Genomic DNA, 18,219 nt, shown 5'->3' on the forward strand with positions numbered 1-18,219 from the left:
TTCCATTTCAAACACATTTATTGTTTCCATGAACACTCCAAAAGTCTCGATTTTAAATTAAAACCGTAGAAGTGACAAAATACAAACATTTATATATCCTACAGTGCGTTGCGTTCATCAAGTAAACCTAATCTAGTGCTTGTTTGTGAACAGATATTTGTCCACCATGAAGCTATAACAGACTCATTTCATTTCGGACAGAACTTTCAAGTGGGTTCCAGGTATGTTTCAGTACTTGAGACCTGTGTCGGCTGGAACAGGTCAAGTTCTGCTCAAGAACAAAGCACAAAACCAGTCTTCCATCCAAGCCTCCTGCAGGATGAGTCATCAGCCCAAACCAGTGAGGTGGCAGCAGCAGGGAGGGGTGAGGGGGCTTAACAGCAAGGAGGGAGGGAGGCACAGCAAAAAGAGCCCGTCGTTCACACACTAAAATATTAACTAGTCAAATAGAATTGCATTTAAAAGCTGACAAAAAACCCCCCAAAAAACTGGTACATTGTCCATTGCATGTTATTCTGTTTTTTGACTGAGTTGAAAATTTGCAGCTGATATGACCTGTGTGTGTTTAGGTGTGGCGCTGTGCTGAACTTGTCATAAGGCTGAAAGCAGCAATTGACGTGCAAAAAACAAAAAACAAAATAAAAAATGTGGATCTGTGATGTAGACCCTCGTCGTTTCTCTCCCATACATATGGCACGGATGATGATTTGAGTTTCACTAACAAACTTAGGGCCTCACAGCTGCCCACTGTCCCCTTTAGGGCCCCAATAATAACGCATTTGAGGCCATTTTGATTTTCCCTCAAGTTGTCTTTTCTCCATCTTTAATCCTGCAGTTGAATGTGAGTTTTCGCATCTAAAGCTCAGCCTGAATCGTCTCCGCTGCTCTCCGCTTGTGCCGCCTTCAGGTTCGCCTCCGGCTCCTCCGCCGCGCCGCTGTCGGCCTCCTCCTCCTCTATGGTCAGGCGCGTATCTGCGGAGGAGCACAGGGAGCTGACGCTGCTCTGCTCCGCGCATAGCGCGCACGCCAGCGGAGACGGCAGAAAACCCTCGTGGCGGAGGGCTCCGGAGTGGTTGCCGTGGTTACCGCAGAACGGCAGGGAAACCTGCATGGCCCGCAGCCCCGAGACGGTGGCCGGGAAGGGGGCGCAATGCTTCTTGGGCAGAGCCCCCCACTCCCTCTGCTCTTCCTCGTGCACCAGGCGCGTGAAAATGTTGATCCTCCTCTTCTCCTTCCTCTTGGAGCGAAAGTAGCCCAGCATGATACCGCAGAGGAACACTCCATAGAAAGACATGACTATCAGTATGTAGAGGTATGCGCTCCCGTTGCCTTCGGTGGCGGCCTGGGACTCCACCGCCGCACTCTCTGCATCCGAGAAGAGACTCTCTGATGCTGCTGTGGAGTTTTCCAGGCGATCCATTTCTTTGAGTAGTTTGCGGTGAGAGTCTATAAACGGCAGAAGAAGATGCACCGAATGCACAAAAGTAAATAAATAGTGTTTATTAATCTATAAACATACTTTTTTTGACACCTTTACCATCGTTTACGCGCGTTTTACGCACGGACACTGACCGTGCGTAAAACGCAGCTAATTAGCTGTTTTGTATGCATTATATGCAAATATACACACGTAGTCTATAGTCATGGTAACTTTATATAATTGTTTTTGCTTTAATTGATTGTGTAACTCAAATTTAAATGCATGTTTGATCAAAGCCAAATAAACCAAAAAAAAAACAACAAAAAAAAAAAACTAAAACGGTCGTTGAACATTTTTATATGTAAATTCAGTTAATTAATTAACTTGTAGCCTGATTAAATATGGATGTTTATCCAATTTAATTTAACTTAAAGTCTTTCCACTTTTTATTTTCTACAGATTGATTTTCAGCTACTTCTGAAAGTTTTAAAAAGTTTATCCAAACTGTAGGGAAAAAACTCAAAAAAGTTATAAAAAAAACCCTACAACAAATGAACTCACCGAACTGCGGATCCGTGTTTGCTGTGAGACTCTGCTGTCCCCTCTGAGGTTTGGGCAGAACTCTGACACAGATGAAGTTATTTATGCAAAGTCCTTTTAGCGTCATCAGGAATCACATGGCCTGGTCCGATTGTAAGATGAACCCCGAAAAGACCCACTAAGGAATCATAGGGGTTTAAAAAAATAAATCAAAGCACAACTCTAAGAGGATCCACACCACTTGGGGATTCTTATAAAACTGTGAGCTCATACATGCATCAGATTCTTACTGAAGAAATCTCCAGAGTCCAGAAGAAAGTAGTCCAGAGGGGATGTAATGGAAAAATATTTTTACAGAGTAATGGAAGTGCTTTGAAGCCGTAGCTAAAAAGTGTTCACACCCCCTGAAGTTTGTCACATTATGTTACAAGGAAAAAGTTCAACATAATTTATTTTTTGATAGACCAGCGCACAGTAATGCATAATTTTAAGCCAGAAAAATGTGTAAAAAATATTTTTGAAACTAAAAACGTGAAAAGTGATCTCCTAATCATTACTTTCTGGGAACTCATTTTGCTGTGATTACAGCTGAAGTCTTTTAGTTTGTCTCCAACTTGACTCGTCTGGAGACTGAACCTCCCAGTTTCCAAAGAAGTAATCATGCGACTCAGTGACACCTAAACAATCAGGAGCTTTGACATCTTACTTCAGCAAAAGTAAATCACTGATAAAAGTAAAATTTCCATTGAAATGTAACTCCGCAGCAACCTATGCTCTTTAACATGTTTGATAACCAGTTGGGTCTAATTTTACGAACAGTTTTATCAGATGAACTGTTTCTAATGTAAAAGTTTAGTAAGAAAATAATGTCCAGTGGTGCAGTTGGTAGCACTGTTGCCTTGCAGCAAGAAGGTCCTGGGTTCGATTCCTGGCCCAGGGTCAGCTGTATTTCGACAATGATTATATCTGCTTATTTTTGAAGATTTCTTATATTTTTTTTCCATGGTTACTGAACAAAAACATGATTTACAAATATCTGACAATCATTAGATTAACTCAGGTATATATAATTTGCAGTTTGTGAATGACTAACTTGTGATTAATTAACTTGTAAACCAGTTCTTAGTAAAAAAATTCTGTATTGTCAGATCCCTTATTTATATTTCTGTCAAAGAATTGTTTATCAAGCTTTTTTTGTAAAAATATATTTCAGCTCAATGTGTTTGACAATTAGAATGACGTACTTGTGTTTTCTCCAAATGTGATGAGGTGCAGTAGTCCAGAAATCTTGTATTAGTTACGCTTTCACATGTGTTGAGCTCCATAGAAAACATTTTTTTTATTGATTTAATACAACCATTCACAGAAATGAGATTCAATCATATCTAGATTCAACACAAACTTTATTTAATTCATTTGATTTCATTTTTCCAAAAGCAAAGTGGCAAATAAATAATTGGATGTGCTCATGAGGCAGGCCTCATATAAAGAGGGAGTGGAGGTGCTATAGCAGCCATTTGCTTTCTCTACCTATATATCCACAAATCTGTATGTGTGATCAAGTATGATTCAAGAATCAGTTCAAAACAACAAAGGCATGTTTTAGAATCACCAAAAGGTAACATGTGACAATCTGTGAGGAACACTGAAGTTGGGTCTGTGCGATCCTCTCTATGCTGACGGATTTGGAAAACAGCTTCAGTCTGAAGGCCAGCATGACACACTGTGTGTGCTCTTCCTACTCAGGGTTTACACTGCTGCCTTCTTGACTCCTCTACCACAGTACTGTTGACATGGACATCACATCTCCAGTTGCAGAATTGCCTGGTTTCCTGTACACATATCTCATGATCACAGCAAGGCTATGAATGTTGAAGCAGTTTTTATGAGTAACAAAGTGACTATTTTAAACCTGTATTATGGACCCTGTTATCTGCTGCTCACAGTCTGCATTTTCCATTTGTGCTACAGGTTGAAAAACTCACAACTTCTCTTAGCCCCTTACAGCAGCTACCCTTTTGGTTTGGTTCTCCATAGCTGGGAACTTTACTCCAAAAACACTAAATTTAACCAAATATTTTTGGTCTAGTTTCTAGTGCAAATACTTTAGTACACTTGAAATTAAAAATCAATATTGACGACCGTATCTATTAAAAACTATTTGAAAATGCACTTGTTATCTAGTTTTGTCTTAATTCAAGTGTACTCAGATGTTTGCACTACAAACCAGACTAAACATACTCGGTAAGATTTTGTATTTTTGCAGTGTTTAATGTAGGAGGAGTCGTTAAAAATGCTTGTTGAAATGCTTTTCGTTCCGGTCAGAGCAACAGTGGGACGCTAAACAGCGTTATGATAACCTAGTTGGAGCGCTGCCAGTCTGATGGAGATATGATGATATTAGTGTAGCCATTGAAGCTCTAATTGTCAGTTGACTGTCATGGATGAGCTACCGCTGCTGCTACCAGACTCCTTCACACTGGACCCTGATATGTTGCCATGGCAGCATAGAAACAACACAGTCGCATCACAGAATCCTTGTGCTATTTCAAAACAGTTTCTTGCTCCATACAATGAGGAGCACATTGCTCCTGCTCTCTTCAAGTCCAGAAAAACAGTCTGCCTCCTGGTTTATTATATTTATAATAAATCACTTTTGTCTCAGTCTCGTAAGGAGTGACCTAAGGTGACACTGAATCCAAATTTCTCTGACCCACACAGGACAAAATTCTGTTGCATTGCTTGAAATAGAATAAACCATGGAAGGCAAAAGCTCTACTTTTACTAGTGTGTTTACACTCCAACCACTTCTCCACGCATACTGGGGAAGCTTGATTCATTTATAGTCCTGTTTGAAATCAGCTGCCTTACTTGGGCAGAAATAATACATTTTCCTGTTGCGATCAATTTTTCAAATACAACGACAACTAAACATTAACTTAAGTCTGTTACGTAAGCATTTTCCTTACTCTCCCGAAAGTTGTTTTCTATCACTGTAAGAAAACCCAGGAGATTAAACAAATGTGTATCGTGTTTCTTTAAATTATGTAAGTTTTCTAATAAAGGCTCAGGTCAGATACAACCGTTATACAAGAAGAACGTTTCTGATTTTTTACCAACCTACTCACATTTGCCCTAAAAAGACCTTGTGCTTTCTGTGTCAGAACGTTCTGTTGTCCCACTATCAGGCGGAGCCACAGTCGGACTGTGGGTGGGAGACAAAATAAACCAAGACAAGAAACCCAAACAACGTGGAGACAAAAGGAAAATGAACAGAAACGTTAACTGCCTCCTGACCTGCAGGATAAACAAAGTCAACACTGGAGGAAGCTTAATTATTAAGTTAAAACAAAGAATATAATTAAAATAAACTGATTTTATGAAGCAGCAGACATGAATATATTTCGATCAGAGTTCAACACCTGCTCTGTTTCATACCTCTCATATGTAAGAAGAAAAATTTCACTGGAAAACTTTTTTTTTTTTTTTTGAAATTAAAAAAAAAATCAGTTGCCAAGATCAGAATCTGTAGGTTTCCTCATCAGCACTTGTCCCGTGATTCATGACACAATCATAAAGCTACTTCTATGGTTCAATTAGGTCATTGAGAGCTCAGAAACATTATGATTCTGTGGCTGCAGGTGAAGGAGTGAGAAGTAGCGGCGAGAGCTGCTGAGTCAACCGGTGATCTGCTGCTCCCGGTCGTTATTTTCCACCGTACATTCTCTCAATATCGTCTTTGTAATGTGTCTTCAGCTCCTTGCGTTTGAGCTTGAAAGCATCGGTCACCAGTCCCGTCTCAGGCGTCCAGGGGTCTGGGCTCAGACGGATCTTGCGAGGAATCTCAAAGCGCTCCAGTTGGGCTGCGTTGAAAGGAAGATCATGTTAGCTAGCAACCTGGTTAGATCCAGCCCTTATTGGAGGTAGTCTTCAGGTTGCTCTCACCTGTCAGTGCAGCCTCAGTGATGACCTTAAGAACCAGCTCCTCCATGGCCTCACTGTTGCACAGTTCCTCCCATGACCCCCGGATACCGTACTGGCCAGCCAGAGCCAGCAGCTGCTTCTGATTGGGCACCACAAAGCCAATCACGTATGTTTCATCACTGCAAAGCAGAAGGGTCACATGTTGAAGAGAGATGGAAAAAAAAAAAAAAAACACAACAAAGGAAAAAGGCCCTCGGCAACAGTATAATGGGCCGAATAAGGTGATGGAGCCACAAAGATATGCATGCATGTGCATTATTCCAGTGGAATATGTGTCCTTATAAGGAGCTGGGAGCCACACATGCCTGAAGTGAGTGTGAACAGATTGTTGAAACTTCAAAATATGAAGGAAACACTGTGAGCTGAATAAACACTGAAGCAGCAGAAATATGCTCAAAATAAGAGAAGTTAATCATCACGTTCCTGTCGTGCTTTGCAAAACTATTCAGACCCTCTAACTTTTTAACATATTTTGTCAACCCAAAACTACAAACTTCAACGCATTTCATGGTTACTCTGATGCTCCAGGGTAAAATCCTAAGTCCATCAGTGTTTGATTTTATTTTAGTATAAATTCAGCTGTTCACTGAAGGCCTCGTCACTGTTAGACAACAGACAGCATTATGAAGGCGAAGAATCACAACATTTAACGGCCTAGTTAAAGTTCAATCCTAACTCAAAACTTCAAAAGTTGCTCACAGATGCTCCTCACCCAATCTGACTGACTCTAAACTGCCTGCAATGACCATCACCAAAAAATGCAGCTGTACTTTCAATATATATTACCTAAAATATCAAAACTGGCATGTGACCTGTAATATTTTGATCATTTTATTATTTTATTATTACAATAATGTTTTAATTAACACTGTAATGTTTCATCAACACAAACCTGTTGGCATAAACACAGATGTTGTCAACCAGAGGGCAGTTCTTCAGCGCGGCCTCCACCTTTCCCAGGGAGACGTACTCTCCCGCCTGCAGCTTCACCAGGTCCTTCTTACGATCTGGAACGCAGCACAGGGAGCTGCTTGTAACACGTGCACAAAGAAACTGATGAAAGGTGTGGGTCAAATTAACAAATAAGTCGATCATTCTTGGCAGAATAATAAAATTTGATTCGTTAAAAGCTTTACCACCACTCCTCCATCTAAGAGTGATGAAGTATGTGTTCATTTCTTTTATAAGGAGTGTCTAATCAATTCCTCGAATTTGCTGCACTCCCCGGCTGTCAGGCATGACTTCTCACCGATAATCTTGAGACATCCGTCTTCGTGAATCTCTCCAATGTCCCCAGTGTAGAACCACCGCTGGCCGTTTTCATCGACAAAAAAGTCCTCTTGTTTTTTTGCCTCGCAGTTGTAATATCCCATGGTGATATTAGGTCCACCAACAAGAATCTCTCCCCTGGGATGAGGCCTGTCAGTACTTCGGTAACCGCCTGAGGACAAGGTGAAATGTCAGCAGATTTGACATCGGGACTGTTTGCTGCAGAACATTTCCTATGACAATGATGAAGATCATGTTAGCTTTAAATTTTCATTTTGTTTGCCATGTGAAGAGAGCAGTAAACTCCAGCTGATGCACATTGAGATTTAGCAGAGCACCATAAAAATAAGTTATGAACCCCGATGTGAAATGATGAAAGTGGGAAGAGAAATGTGGCGTGGCTTCCTTACAAGGTTATGGAGAGACTGCAGGGAGCTTTCGTACAAGACTAACAGCCAAACTAGCCTTGTAAATTTGGAAGGGAGTGCTGGAGAGACTGGTAGTATATATTACAATCTGCGTAAAAGACAGGATGCACGATAAAGAATCATAAGGACAGGCTGTCAGTCCCACTTACCTTCCACCCAGTCTTTGAGCTTGATCTCACAGCAAACCAGCGGCCCTCCCACTCTACCAGTGCTGTAATCCCAGTCTGGGATAGACAACAGGCAAACAAACATAATCAGAAAGCCCACAAGCATCAAGGTCCTGCATTTATTACCATGGCAACACGACCTCACTTGCCATGGAAACCTCCTCCCAAAGGAGCTGTTACAGCGTAGTGCTTTCCTGACTCAGATGACCACAGTGAATGTGAGTGTCAGTGGGCTGCTGTGTTGGTTTAGTCTTCCTGGGAAAGCCTGATGAAATTTCTGTGCTGAAAACCAAAACACTGCTGCAACTCTGAGAACAGATCTGATGGATAACTGGTTATGGAAATTAAAGAGAGGTTGTTTTGTGTTTATAAGAACCTATGAGATATGTCTGGATTTTTGAGGGGAGTGTACATCTTCACTTTTACAAAACAGGATGAACATTTTTTAGCAGAAAAAACTAAGAGAGAAAACATCAACACCTTTCACTGAAGCTCCAGCACATACTAGGCCCAGCTTTTCGTTTTCTCTTGTCAGTTTAGAGAATCTGTTGAAAAAAATCTGGCTTTTATGAAATAGTGACAGGGGAAAAAATACAGCTGCAAAATGTTGCATCTGATGTTCACCACTAAATGGAATATGCAGCAATAAAATGCTTTAAATCAGAACATTTTCTTCTGCTAGAATCATCCAGTTAAAGTCCAATGGAGAATATGTTGCAGCACTGTTGATCATTCAGTGCAACTATGTGAGTAAATGGTTGCAAGTCCTTATGTTGGACTTATTCCACCTGTTCAAGATCCCCTCACTGGCCTCTGGTTATAGACATCTCCCCATCACTGACCCTGAGTGATCAGTCGTAGTTGGTCTAAAGTAATAAGAAGCCATGTTCCAAAAGTCAATATAAAAAAAATGTATGCAATATGAGAACATAATCTTTGTCAGTCATCTACTAGAATAAACCATGAACTCACTGACACTAAGATGAGAACTGATGAATTACAATTACTTTAAATAATTACAAGGCACCGTGTGGAAATGCAAGCAGTCAGAGCAGAAATTTGTAATGTTTAAATACATTTGTGCTTTTGTTACATAACTCCAAGAGAATAATTTAGCTTGAGGGTGGAGGTTACCTTCTGAGGGCAGGGAAGAACAAACCCTCATCTCCTCTCTCTATTGTTCCATTTCATAACAAATGCTTAACAAATCTAAAGTAATATGAGGTAAATGTGTCAATAAACAGTCTGAACACCGAAAGTCATTTCCGCTTACGTTCGCATATCGTCCCGGCACCACAGGTCTCTGTCAGGCCATATCCCTGACCCACTGGGCAACATAAACATACATTCATGAAACGTTGTGTGGCGGCAGAAAGTGGAGCTCCGCCTGACAACAAGACTCGTGTTCGACCCCCGAGCAGAGAACGAACTTTCCTGAACACAAACCTGTTGGAAACAAAGTAAAGAGCTCTGCTAGTGTTAAGCTTACATTTCCAAACAACCCGTTCAGCAGGACTACAAATCAACAGCTCTGCTACTCACCTGTCACACAGTGGTGTGCTGTATCCTTTCGAAAGCTGTTCCAGTTTGTAGTTATATGCTAAAATGAAGAGAGTTCGCTGGAAACTGTTCATCTCCTCCACCTTAGTCATCACATTCTTGTAGATGCGATCCATAATCTCCTGTAGTTACGAGACAGCAAAGAGGGGAAAGAAATAAAAGAGACAATATAGAGAAGGAGAAATTGCAACAAGACCCAAAAGTCCAGTTTTATATTGAGTTTAGGTTTTCATCCTAGCAGCCAACAGAAGATTTTGTTCCCTCCTTATCTTGATTATGCAGGAGAAACTTTGTAGGCTAGTTAGTGTAAGGCTTCAAATATGGTCATGATATATATTACACTGCTACAAGTTAAAATGAAGAAAATTAAGGTGTAGACAGTTTGTGTCATCACAGCAGCTTCTGTTTAACAGGAAAGCCAAGGAGTGTTTGCTTTTTATTTCCTCCATATGCAATGCTTTAAGATACTTATTCTGTTTCTGGGCTTTTTTGCAAAAATAACTGGGTCCCTCAGTGGATTAGAAATAGTACATGACCACAAGAAACAGAGAAAAAAAACTAAGTTTCAAGAGAGAATTGTTAAATTAAAATCATGAGAACTCAAGTGTTTTTGTAACATCGACTAACCTCAACCTAAATCTTAAACTTTTACAACCTGATCAAATTGCTGAACTAAGTGATATTTAAGAAATGATGAAAGGATAAATTGCACTCTTTAGGAAAAGAGTTAAGGTCCATAGGCATACAGACGAGTGAAGAGGAATTAAATGTTAAATATGTGTGTAGCTGCCATGTCTGGAGCAGAAACCACAAGGGAAAACCGGTGGCATCATAGATGGATGAATGTATGTGTCAGGCAGCTGCCACAGATTAATGAGATGTCATCATTAGGACTTGATAGATCTTTATGTGTGTCTCAGAGTGGGATGCATGTGGCCAGGTTGTCGCAATGTGCAAATGCTTGGCTTGCTGTTCATATGGAAATCACACATGCCTGATGGTGAAAACCATCTTGATTCACAAGTCGACCAGAAGGGAAGACATGGAGCGACAACTGTTGTGCTGTTCGTCAAGCGTTACAGAAGCCCATGACATCTGTACTTTTCATCTAAACACGTGTTGGACTCTTTACAGCATTTACATCTAAAAGGACGAAACATAATGTGATTTAAATTTTAATGCTGTTCTTTGGATAAAATAGATATTGAAACAAGATTCTAATTGTTTCATCTAGTTGTATAATTTATAGCTTTGCTTTAAAATCACTGAGCCTAGTAAACCTTTAATGGTTGACATGGAAATGGAGCAACAAGTGGACTAACAAATATAACAAATATAAGATGCAATTATGTAAATATAACTCGATGTTGTTTAAAAGGGTATTGCTTTCATTCAAAAATACTACATTATTTTGCAGCAATGGTTGAGACTGATTTATTTGAATGTTTTTTTGACCAGTCCAAAGGTCAGTGACTTACAAAATGTGCCAAAAACACCAATAATGACTTCAAGAGAGTAAAAACACAAACAAAGCAGTTTATTTAAACAATTACTACTTGTTTTTTAGCCAAGGGGATAGCTTAGGGAGCTGAAGGCAGCTTGAGAAGTCCAAAAAAGTGCTCTTTTACTGAAATGGTAAAGGAACAGTAGAGTGTCCCTAAAAGCAGTTCACAGAGTAATTGGGGGAAAGGATACCAATAAAAAGCAATAAAAAGCAGCTGGTCCTGGTGGCTGTTTACATGCGTATGTACAGCTGTGGAGTTGAGAGAGGAAGTAGATGCAGGATCCATGCAGCGGCTAGTTGTTGTATCACAGCAAACAGTTGGATGTGTGTGCGTGCCGTGGGGAAAACCACATGGGGCTTTCTCACGTTCTGTTTACAGATGTGAACGCTTCCATAGACTGGGACCCTGTGGCCTTTACACCACCACCGCTGGGATATGCGGGCTGGTGGGATGCGTCCTCGTGACATGAGAGAGAGGGTGGTGCAGTACAACAGCAAAATGGATTCAGCATTAAGACCTGATATGGTCAGCTTTAAGATAAGATGAGATATTCAAGCAAACAACACGAGGGTCATTTTTGATCCAGTCCTCATGCAGTTTGGTATTTCATCCATATGAGTAAAAATTTTATTTTACAGCAGCTCCACTCATTTATTCTTTTATATATAAAACATGGGAAGACCCTTAATGCAAGGTTTTGCTTTTGCCACATAGTGTTCCAAATAGATCTTTATCATAACATAAACTTTCTATCTAAAGAACAAAAGGACTAACTTAACTGGCATATAAGACTTAACAAAACTAGGCATGCTCATTGAGAGGCATAGGAAGCGTAAACAAGCATCCACAGCCTAACAAATACGAAGTAAAAATGTTAAAGTGAAAAGTGCAGCTGCAGTTCAAATCTATAATCTACAAAAATGCAAGGGTATTATGTATTTCATAGGCACATAGTGCCATTTTATAGCACATCAGATAACTATGTTACCTTCAGTGACATTTCAAACAATTTGGAGAGGCCAATTAACCTGACAGTCATGTTTTTGGACTGTGGGAGGAAGCTGGAGTACCTGAAGAAAACCCACGCATGCACAGGGAGAACATGCAAACTCCATGCAGAAAGACCGGGGCCGGGAATCGAACCCAGAACCTTCTTGCTGCAAGGCAACAGCTCTACCAACTACTCCACTGTGCAGCCCCATCTTGGCATCCAATTTGATTAATTGAATAATAAAATGTACCAAAGCAGAGCATCACTGACTATAGTAGGATTCAGAGTATTTACGTCATAGTATGTTTAGATAGACCCAGCAGATTCAGGCCTGCAGGGCTGTGGACACTAATATGTGAGTTAATGAACAAAGTCTGAGAGAAATCGGATCTTTTTGTCCATGAAGCCAAACTTAATCAATAACTTCAGGAGGAGTAAATGAAGGGCGGCTCCAGCAAAACGTAAGGCTTCCCATGTATGGAGCCAAACTCATGACATACCGGAACAGCTGCCATCAGACTGGGCTTCAGGACACTGGTGTCTCCCCTGCTTCCTTTCTTGATCTTGGATGACTGTGAGAAAAAAGCAAATCCAGAAATGTTACAATATGAACTGATAAGAGTAAATTTACTGCGTCTCAGCTAAAACACGATGAGCATTTAGCTCCATGGATACTTTTTTTTGATTTGAGATGTTTCTTATTATATATTCTTATTTTCAAGATGCATTGATTTACATGAATAAATATGTATATCGCTATACAGTAGATTTTATCAGAGGTGCACCGATTGCAGTTTTCTGGCCGATTGCTGATCTTTAAAAAGCCAGACCTGCCAATAACAATTTTGTGTGTTTCCAATTGTTTTTGTCTAAAATGTTGCTCAATAAAACAACATTATATTCCTCCATTTAAAAAAATCAACATCTATGTCTCTGAAATCAAGTTTTCTTAAAATTGGACTGTTTCTTAAAGGCAAAACATTCAACTCTCAAGAGGAATAAAAACAAATATTTATTGTGAATATTTAGGTGAGACTGTCAGCTTTTTATTAAAGCAAAGGTTGAGTGCTGTCATGGAAACAAACAGCAAGCCACTGCAGTGCTTGAAAGTAACACATCTCCTACAGGCTCACTAATTAAAGCCTATTAATAATAAAGAAAATGATTTGCATGCGGTTTATCCACATGTCTAAGCTGTGACGCACAAGCCATTTATGCAGCACATCACGGGAGCAACTCTAATGAGGGCCCTTTTGATGAGCTAGAATGTTGATTTTCATAGCTTTAATTATAATTAGACGGTTGCTATAATCTGTTACATCTAGCTTTGCACAGAAGGTTGTCTTAAAAGTTCAGACTACATCTAGTTTTATGACAGTAGTATCAAACAAAGCAAATAAATAACTAGTGTAATATCAACCCCAATTACCCAAATTTGCATTTTGTTGACTGATGCAGGTTACTTCATCATTAGTGCTAGTTGGTGTTACCTGGTCAGCAAGTGTTTGAGGTGAGGAATAGCCAATCCGGCAGCCATAAGAAATGCAGACAAGCTCTGCACACAGCTCAAGCACATGAGCGAGAGGGAGGTAGCCGATGTAGGTATCCTCTTCACTGTAAACACAGAGACAGTGTTCTCCTTTAGAAAGTTATGTTATTTAAATAAACGGACTTCACAAACCTTTTATGTCTTGCATACTGGTGTACCTTACTAATGAAATGGCAAATCTAGTAGAGTGAATCTGTTCAAATCTTTTTTTCTCTATGAACTAGGGCTGACCGATATGACTGAAAAACCTATCACGATATAATACGTTTCAATATGTTATTGATACTGTCGATATGGATAATTATTTATTAGTTTTTATGTTTTAAATATTTGAAATAGTCCCAAAACTGTAACATGACCTTACCTGTTTTATCCACAGTTGTTTCTTGTTTTTTTAATTATTATTATTTTTAAACAGTAATGTGGCATGGCAATGAAACATGAAACTGCTGCTGCGCAGGTTACTCAGCAGGTTGTTTCTATGTTAAAGGTGAGGTGCAGTGTTATTTTATTACCATAAAATCAGTGTTTCGCATGCACAGCAAAAAAAGTTATTTTTCACTTCTTGCAAACTTTAAGCAAGACTTTCTAATAACGTTTTTCATCACCATCTTTCTTCCTGCTGTCCTTTCTTTAAGGCGTGACAACTAATTGTTGTCCTGTTGGCTGTTTATTTGGTGAATTAACTTTTTTACTATGTGCCCTCTCATATTTTTATTTGGCGAAAATGTTGAACCAGTGTATTTTCCTTCTTCTTCTTCACAGCTATGCAGTACTTTCTGTTTGTTCTTCACATTAAATCTTAATAAAATACATTGATGTTTGCGGTTGTGATGTGACAAAGTGAGGTAAAGTTCACGGGGTATGTTCACCTTTGCAAAGTGCTGCACATGGTTTGAATCAGGAGGACATTATCACTGTAAATTTATTTTATTGTCAAATGAAACTGTCTATGATGTTGAGAATGTAAACTCTCTAATCTTCATCCACTTCAGTCTGACTCCCTTTCACCCAGATTGTTCCTCCATTCATGCTAGACTTCCTCCTGAGCACATTTCCTCTGGACTCCTATCACTCCCAGGAGAAAAGTCTTGGTTTATCTTTTATTGTAAACAATAGAGCTGCAACATAGTTCTGGTTGCTGAACAGTTTTTTTTCTCTCCAGCATATCTCTTTGAAATAAGCAACTGCAATATGTCAACGGTGGAGTTTGCCACGTGGTTAGCAGATCGCAGGTTCGACTCCCGATCTTGGTGTTTTGAAAAAGTACTTGTTTTGTTATTGAAAATATTACTTCCAATAGTTACCAATAATTTATATCGCAGCAACTCAACAGAATTATTTAAATATATTGCAAAACTGATAATCAGTAAATCGGCATTCCTGATTCCTGATCTGACAGATGATGTATGATAACAGATCATGTTAGTATTAGTACCTCAGGTTGGGTATCCTTTCCGCCATCCCTGTGATGCTGGCGATGATGTTGCTATGGGAGATCATGACGCCCTTTGGAATGCCTGTTGAACCACTGGTGTACATGATGACTGCGATGTCTGAAGACAGAGGCTGCTTACGCTCAAATGTCGCTGCAGTGACAGTAAAGACACAAGAACATGACAGATTTGTGTTATGAAACAGTGATTATGTGTGAAATATTATTTACATCATTATTCTTAATTCAAACCAGCAACTAAAACCCAGAAGATAGCCACATTTAGCAGGAAAAACAGCCATCTTTCTCCACACAAATCAGTGGAACAAACTGTATTTGTACTCTCTTCTTGCTCATTTGAGATAAAATCAAGTCCAGAGAACTTGCCAGTGATTCTGAGTAGAGCTGATTAATGGCTTCCTCCTTGTGAGCAGCAGCCTCCTGTTCCATTTAAGGATGCAAGAGATTGTCTTCAAAGACTTTACTGATCATCCTGCTGTCTGACTGAGCAGATTTGGTGCCATCTCACTTATCCCTTTTTTCCTTTTTTTTTACTCTGTGATGATTTTCTTTGTCACATCTCTGCCTTCTTAACCATCTTCAGTCTTCTATTAGTTTCACTCAACAGTCTGTCCACTTAATCCTAAGTATTTCTCTTTTCTGATCTAATCATTTGGCGTTAAATTGTGTATTATTATCACCATACTCATTCATTAAATTGTGAGTAAAACCCAGTTGTTTCTGTTTTGTTTTGTTGTGTTGAGACCTTATTACAAAAAGTGCATACAGAAATATACAGATCTTAAAAGAACAAAAAAAAACTTGATCTATTCCATGCTGCAGTTTTAGCGCAGTAAAATATTACATAAATGGAAACTTTCTAGGTTAAAAAAAATGTATGTATGCAATTCAAAAACATCAAAAAACATTTAGGAGATAACATATTACAATTGTAATTGTAAATATATATATAGATCTTGAATTTTTTTCATGTTATTAAAGTAATATCACAAAACGATATTCCATATCTCCCTATCTGCAAAGTTTAATGTAGTTAAAAATAAGAAGCTAAGTTGTCAAAAAATCAAACCGAGGATAAACATAAAAGAAGTATCAAACAGCAGCAACCATCTTTCTTCTCACTCCCATCATCAACATCTCATGTCATGTGAAGTTAACAGCGCTGTGTGTAAACATGACTCTCCCCCACATCCCAGTGTTCCCAACTCCCTTCCTAGTCCTACCTCTTTCTCCCTTTATCTGTCCATGACAGTAGCAGCTGGTCATGTTGTGGGTCAGCTGGCTCAAAGGGCTTCAATAAAAGCCGAGCAGGGTGAGGGAAAGGGTGGGGAGGCAATGAGTCTCACATCCGTCCGCTAGCACAGGACGTATGGTATCAAACTTAATCTGACACAGATGTCAGGACTTCCTCATTCACATGACCTTACATGACTCCTACCAATTCACCCGCACCCCAATGCCCATTAGAAACCCCATGATGTTTCGTTTGTTACATGAGCAACCGAGTCTGTAAATTGTCAAGATATTTTTTTGAAAATGTTACCCAAGCGAAGCAGATTAGAGGGATTAAGAAGGATATGCAGAGGTTTTTAGATGGGTAACAGTAGAGAAAACAAAAACTTTTTCAGACTGTTTAACACGCACTGGAACTTGTTAAAACAAATTTTTTGTAACAGAATCTTCATAAGACAAATAGCCGTCGTTTTACTAGTTTGGTTAATGAAGTTTAACAGTTTGAAGCAGCTTCATGTTGTTCCTTGGAATGAGTCTTGTTTACACATCTGTATGAGGAATAGAATAGAATAGAAATGCAGATTCACAGAAAAGTGTGCAGAAATCCATTTTTTGCTTTGACATTAAAGTCTTTTTTGTCAAAAATGACCAATTTTGTTGATTGTGACTGATTTGTTGAAACAATAGAAAAGGAAAAACATCCATAAGGTTGAGTACTTTTTATAAACACTGTACACAATCACACAATGTACCTTTATCTGGTCTGGCTCCCAGCTTCTGAACAGTGGCCATGTTGTAGATGCTGATGCCCCGGGGAAAGCCGGGCCATGTGGTTGGTGTGTTGTCCACTACGATGATGTGTTGCAGCCTTGGAACTTCAGCTAAGATTGCCTGACACACACATACAAAGCAACAACAAAGAAATGCAACAACATACCTCTAAAGGCACAGAGACCCGCTCCATTTCACCACCAACATTACTTCAATGTAGCAATTTCTGCACAAAGCAGTGCAGCAAATATTTAGACAGAGATAAAAGGATCTGTGATTAGAAACATATCCAGATATGGAATAATTGCCACTATTTATAATTTTTGAAAATATCAAACCCGCATTGCAGAGTTACACAGCGAAACCGGAATAGCAGTACATATAGCATGCTGTAGTTCTGCTCAGTCACAAGGTGTCACTGCAGCTGAAGCCCTACATCAGTCATCATCACCGTCATGGAGGCTTTATTCCTCTGTCTTATGAGATCTAATAAAAATGTTCTCATCTCTTGAAGAGCTAACCTTCAGTCTGGTCTCCAGGAGCTCTCTGCTGGTGATAATGTGGGTGACTTGAGCCTCATTCAGACCATGAGCGATGGCTGGACCTCCCAGGGTGGAGTACAGTGTGACCACTGAAAGATAGATGATCACCTAAAAGGTTAAACTGACCACAAAAACAGTAAGCACACTTAAATCAGCTAAACATCTGAAGAAGGTTTGTGTATCTTCATCACTTTCAGAAAGTGCATGTGGACCAATACGGAAATAAAACCCTTGACAGGAATGTGTGACGATGCACAATGTACGTGCCCTGAGTCAACACAGCTCAGAGGATTGGATTTGACCTCTTGCCATCCACAAGCAACTGAGCTCAAGGACCACAAGCTCCCACTGTCTGATAAGCAATCTGTCGAGGATATAAACAGTGTTAGTATGTGTGTGTGGGGGGTGGATGTCTTAACTAAGAGCACACATAAGACAGATTAATGGAATCTGTGCCTGCATGACTGCAGTCGCCTAAAAGTGGAACTCAAAAATCTACATACCCCTATTTTTGTAAAGTAAATAAAGAGAAGTTGAAAAACAATACTTACTAATAATATTTTTTACCCATATTATCTGACATTTATGCTGTACAAATGAGATGAAAAACCAATCAATCTGTAAGAGGGAAGGAATAGAAAAACTTATTTGTGTAAGTATGCTCAGTTTTTTACGAAGACTTTATCAAATCATCGTTTGAGTCGGATTTAGTTCTAAACTTCTTTGATTGGAGCGCGTCAACTTGGCTTTGAAATATCTGCCTCCTCTGCCTTACAAAACATCTCTTTTCATTACTGGAGTCTT

General features: G+C 39.5%; 2 protein-coding genes across 2 annotated transcripts in view; both read right to left on the minus strand.

Annotated features, from left to right (window-relative positions):
* On the minus strand, positions 1 to 2,116 carry kcne4 (potassium voltage-gated channel, Isk-related family, member 4). Its single transcript, XM_008426206.3, has 2 exons — positions 1,982 to 2,116; positions 1 to 1,446 (listed from the first exon to the last, which is right to left on the minus strand). The coding sequence occupies exons 1-2, from the start codon at positions 2,085 to 2,087 to the stop codon at positions 863 to 865; spliced, it is 690 nt and encodes a 229-aa protein (XP_008424428.1). The 5' UTR covers positions 2,088 to 2,116; the 3' UTR covers positions 1 to 862.
* A 1,230-nt stretch (positions 2,117 to 3,346) lies between these two features.
* Positions 3,347 to 18,219, minus strand: part of acsl3a (acyl-CoA synthetase long chain family member 3a) — a 28,225-nt gene continuing 13,352 nt past the window's right edge. Inside the window, exons 4-15 of the mRNA XM_008426207.3 lie at positions 17,395 to 17,504; positions 16,855 to 16,993; positions 14,852 to 15,002; positions 13,355 to 13,478; positions 12,365 to 12,436; positions 9,351 to 9,490; positions 9,082 to 9,254; positions 7,791 to 7,865; positions 7,194 to 7,385; positions 6,837 to 6,951; positions 5,906 to 6,063; positions 3,347 to 5,823 (exon numbers count right to left, since the gene is read on the minus strand). Of these exons, the coding sequence (XP_008424429.2) occupies positions 5,666 to 5,823; positions 5,906 to 6,063; positions 6,837 to 6,951; positions 7,194 to 7,385; positions 7,791 to 7,865; positions 9,082 to 9,254; positions 9,351 to 9,490; positions 12,365 to 12,436; positions 13,355 to 13,478; positions 14,852 to 15,002; positions 16,855 to 16,993; positions 17,395 to 17,504 (1,607 nt within the window). The 3' untranslated portion in view covers positions 3,347 to 5,665. The remainder of the gene's footprint in view (positions 5,824 to 5,905; positions 6,064 to 6,836; positions 6,952 to 7,193; positions 7,386 to 7,790; positions 7,866 to 9,081; positions 9,255 to 9,350; positions 9,491 to 12,364; positions 12,437 to 13,354; positions 13,479 to 14,851; positions 15,003 to 16,854; positions 16,994 to 17,394; positions 17,505 to 18,219) is intronic.

This window comes from Poecilia reticulata, chromosome 13, assembly GCF_904066995.2.
Source record: "Poecilia reticulata chromosome 13, P_reticulata-male-v2, whole genome shotgun sequence".
Lineage (NCBI taxonomy): Eukaryota > Metazoa > Chordata > Actinopteri > Cyprinodontiformes > Poeciliidae > Poecilia > Poecilia reticulata.

What these genes read in the sequence shown, in the direction of transcription:
- kcne4 (XM_008426206.3), bottom strand. Translation starts at nt 2,087, where the DNA reads ATGACGCTAAAAGGACTTTGCATAAATAACTTCATCTGTGTCAGAGTT. An exon ending in AAACACGGATCCGCAGTTCG is followed by an intron (nt 1,447 to 1,981) that starts GTGAGTTCATTT and finishes TGCCGTTTATAG; the next exon opens with ACTCTCACCGCAAACTACTC.